The 4,476-nt window shown below is 40.0% G+C and overlaps 1 protein-coding gene across 1 annotated transcript; it reads right to left on the bottom strand.

The window, feature by feature from the left end:
* Positions 1-377: 377 nt before the first annotated feature.
* On the bottom strand, positions 378-2,345 carry LOC131597552 (uncharacterized). The gene has a single exon (XM_058870243.1). It carries the CDS (start codon positions 2,343-2,345, stop codon positions 378-380), a length of 1,968 nt encoding a protein of 655 aa, XP_058726226.1.
* Between the last annotated feature and the right edge of the window lie 2,131 nt (positions 2,346-4,476).

The following is a 4,476-nucleotide window of genomic DNA, read 5'->3' as shown; positions in this document are numbered from 1 at the left end:
CCCCTTTGGCAAATTTTTGGCTAAAACACGAATAGATGTAACCATAAAATATCAAAGCATACACAGCAGCCAGCAACACCAAGAAAACAAAAAAATAAATTCTGTAGTAAAACAACAGCCAGCTTGTTTAATCACCAGAAAACCAGAAAACATCTATTTAATCATCTATTACAGAATACCACTTATCATTGTCAAGGAGAACCAGAAGACATTCAAAATACCAGAAAAACAACAGCAAAACCAAAATATCCAACAGCCAATATCCAACAGAAATAACAACAAAAATAACCAACAACAACCATCACTCCCCCTTTTTAGCCACAAAAGGAGCCAAACACAACCAAAATATCAGCAGGGAAGAAACACCAGAAGCAGAGCTAATTATCAGAACCATCAGTCTCTTCATCACTAGAGCCATTAACCTCTTCATCACCAGAGCCACTATTCTCTTTATCAGCATCACTACTCCCAGCATCTTCAGTATCTTCACCATCCTCAGCCTCTTCCTCATCACCACTATCAGCATTTTTGTCTTCATCCATATTGTCACCATCACTGCCACCAGCATGATCATCCTCTGCAGACTGCTCAAGACTTTGAATAAGCTTTTCAAGCTTCATCTTCCTGTTGTCCAACTCTTTACAAGTCTCTTTCAGCTCAGCAATGAGAAAGGTTTTGTTCACAGACTTGCTGGGTTGTGATGTCCCAGCAGATGTCATGTCATCTGACCTTTGGAGCAGCTTATAGTGGAAAGACAAAGCACTCTCCCTCTTACATACAGAATCTTTAGCTTTCAGAATTCCAGGGTGTTGCTTGAGAATTATCCCACATATCAGGGGTGGAAAAGCAATGGGAAGCTTGGTAGCAGAGGTACCAACATGCCTCATAGTTTGATCAAATATATAAGTCCCATAGTCAAATTTTGTCTTGGTTCCCACAACATATATGAATCTTCCTAGGCCAACAGCAATGGTAGAAGTGTGATTGGTAGGCACCCAGTTAGCAGCACCAATTTTGTGCAGCAATGCATACCTGACATTAAGAGAACTAGCAGACAGTTTACTCTTTATGGGCCACTTCTTAACCTTACCACCAGTGATCACTTTGCACACCTCATTATCAGTCACTTCAAGCTCAGGTTGAGCCTCATCATTCCTACCTAGATAGAGATTAACAACAGTTGGGGAGAATTCTATACACTTTCTTCTAACATACACCTTATGAAAATCCTCAGCTTTCCCATCAGCACAATCTTGAGACAAATTTACTATAAACTCCTTCACGAGCATTTCATAGCATTTAGAAAAGTGAGTAACAGTTTTAAGCAAACCTGCAGATTTGATGAGCTTCATGACCTCTTGACATTCCAGGGCATCATTTGCAAGTTCTCTTTCCAGAGCCAGCCTTCTTTGATAAACAAACTTCCACTGGATAGCATTTGAAGCATAGTGCAGATAAATGTTGTCCAAGGGAACATCACGGACCTTTGTGGAGGATTTTGTGACAGCAATCTTTTTCTTTGATGGGATGTCAGGGACATCACTTAGGACATTGTCTTCGGAGTCAGAAACACTTCTTTCTTTTCTTTTCTTCACAGCAACCTTGCTACCAGTTCTTGAAGGTTCAGCAGGGGCCTTCTTGACCTTTTCTTTGGTGACATTCTTCAGAGGAGCAACCTTTGTCTTGGGAGGATGTTGATCATCAACCTGCTTTCCCCTTCGAGCCTTGACTCTGTTGGAAATGCTGGAGATGAGGTCATCATCAGCAATGTCAATAGGATCATCAAGATTATCCAAATCCACCACATCATTTACACTGTCAATAGGGCAAGTAGGCTTCTCTTTAGAAGAAGTGGTATTGACCTCTTCAGCTTTCTCCTTTTCAAGAATCTCAGTATCTTTATCTCCAGATGCATCAGCATTTTTAGCATCAGAACCCTCAACATTGTTGGCTTCAGATGTCTCAACATCAACATGATCTTTGCTAGCATCAACTTGATCATCTTTGCTGTTTTCAGAGGCAGGAACTTGGGATAAAGGGACAGATATTCCTGCTACCTTGTGACCTTTATTCAAGATTCTTGTGACAAGACCTGCGATCGCATTGTGAACATAAGCAGATCCTTCTTTATTCTGAGCAGAAAACATTTCTGGAACAGACCCACCAGTTGATTTTCTTGCATGCATCTTTCTTGGAAAGCTGCCAACAGGATCAATGGCTGGGACCGAGTTCAATGGCGCAACATCCAGCATGACATCCTGATCACCTACCATACTTGGAGCCCTAGAGTCGGATGCAGTTTCAGAGCAAGGAGTAGTGTTCTTCGAGGGAGGAGACTGAGACATGTTGAGAGAGAAAGGAATGATGGAGAGAGGTTTGTGGATGCAGCGAATCAGAGAAGTAGCGTGAATGCTGAAAATAGGTTTTGTGGGAATGGGAACCGTTTGGTGAAAGTGTAAAAGAGGGGGAAAATACACTTTAATATGTAATGATGACAAATCTTTGGAGAGAGAAAAACTGTTGGCCCCACACCCGGTTAGTTGCTATAATTCCTCACAAAGACAAATGCCAAGCTTACTTCTTAGATTTTCAAATTGATTTGCATCCAAGGCTTTTGTGAAAATATCAGCCAGCTGAAGATTAGTAGCAACATGTTCCAAGGCAATTACTTTATCCTCAACAAGATCTCTAATGTAGTGGTGTCTAATATCAATGTGCTTGGTCCTGCTATGCTGAATGGGATTCTTTGAAATATTGATGGCGCTTAGGTTGTCACAATATAATGTCATGACATCTTGTGTGACATTGTATTCTGATAACATTTGTTTCATCCAAACAAGTTGAGAACAGCTACTTCCCGCTGCAATGTACTCTGCCTCTGCAGTGGATAAAGAAACACAGTTTTGTTTCTTGCTAAACCATGAAATGAGGTTATTTCCCAAGAAGAAACATCCTCCTGAAGTACTTTTTCTGTCATCAGCACTTCCAGCCCAATCTGCATCACAATATCCAGTGAGAATAGGTTCACACCCATGAGAGTAGAGCATGCCATACTCACAAGTACCATTCACATATTTTAGGATCCTCTTGACTTGGTTTATGTGACTGACCTTGGGTTCTGCTTGATACCTAGCACACACCCCAACAGCAAAGGCAATATCAGGTCTACTGGCTGTAAGATATAGCAGGCTTCCTATCATGCTTCTATATAAACTTTGATCAACACTAGTTCCCTTTTCATCTTTGGACAGTTTTAAATGAGTAGGTGTTGGTGTTCTTTTGTGAGTAGCATTTTCCATTCCAAACTTTTTGACAATGTTTTTAGCATACTTGCTCTGAGAGAGAAAGATTGAGTCTTCCATCTGTTTAACTTGCAGCCCAAGAAAATAAGTTAATTCTCCAACTAGACTCATTTCAAATTCTGATTGCATCTGATCAACAAAGTGTTTAGTCATCTTGTCTGACATCCCACCAAACACAATATCATCCACATAGATTTGAGCAATCAGGATCTTTCCTCCTTCATCTTTAACAAAAAGAGTTTTATCTATCCCTCCTTTCCTGTACCCTTTGCTAGTAAGAAACTCAGTTAATCTCTCATACCAAGCTCTAGGGGCTTGTTTCAAACCATAAAGAGCTTTTCTTAGTTTGTACACATGGTCAGGATGGCTTGGATCAGCAAAACCTTTAGGTTGTTCCACATAAACTTCCTCATTCAAGTATCCATTCAAGAAAGCACTCTTTACATCCATCTGGTATAGTTTGAATTTTAGAATACAAGCAACTCCTAGCAGTAATCTAATAGACTCAAGTCTAGCAACAGGAGCAAAGGTTTCATCAAAGTCAATTCCTTCAACTTGAGTGTATCCTTGAGCAACAAGCCTTGCTTTGTTTCTGATAATAGTTCCCAGTTCATCTGACTTGTTCTTGTAAACCCATTTTGTTCCAATGACATTAGTACCTTTAGGTCTTGGTACCAGCTCCCATACTTCATTCCTTTCAAACTGGCCTAGTTCTTCTTGCATAGCATTAATCCAGAACTCATCTGTCAATGCTTCCTTAACATTCTTTGGTTCAATTTTTGACACAAAACAATAATTTGAAACTAGTTCTCTTGACCTTGTAGTAACTCCACTGTTGAGATTTCCTATAATAAGTTCACTAGGATGATATTTTTGAACCCTTATAGATGGACCTTTGTTAGGAGGTTCAGCTTAAGACTCTGTGATAGTAGGACTACAATCATTTTCTTTAGTAGATCCTTCAGTTGTAACTTCCCAGAATGTTCCGACATCCTCTGTGACATCTGCTTGATTGTGGGCATCATCAACCACAACATTTATAGATTCCATTATTACTCTGGTTCTTGAGTTGAACACTCTATAGGCTCTACTGTTTGTAGAGTATCCCAGAAAAATCCCTTCATCACTCTTGGAGTCCATCTTCCTTCTGTGATCTCTATCAGTAAGAATGTAG

Source organism: Vicia villosa, linkage group LG4 (genome assembly GCF_029867415.1).
Source record: "Vicia villosa cultivar HV-30 ecotype Madison, WI linkage group LG4, Vvil1.0, whole genome shotgun sequence".
NCBI classification, from domain to species: domain Eukaryota; kingdom Viridiplantae; phylum Streptophyta; class Magnoliopsida; order Fabales; family Fabaceae; genus Vicia; species Vicia villosa.
The sequence above is the reverse complement of the archived record's forward strand: the minus strand, read 5'-3'. Positions and strand labels throughout refer to the sequence as shown.

Coding starts and splice junctions, on each gene's coding strand:
- LOC131597552 (XM_058870243.1), bottom strand. CDS start 2,345: ATGTCTCAGTCTCCTCCCTCGAAGAACACTACTCCTTGCTCTGAAACT.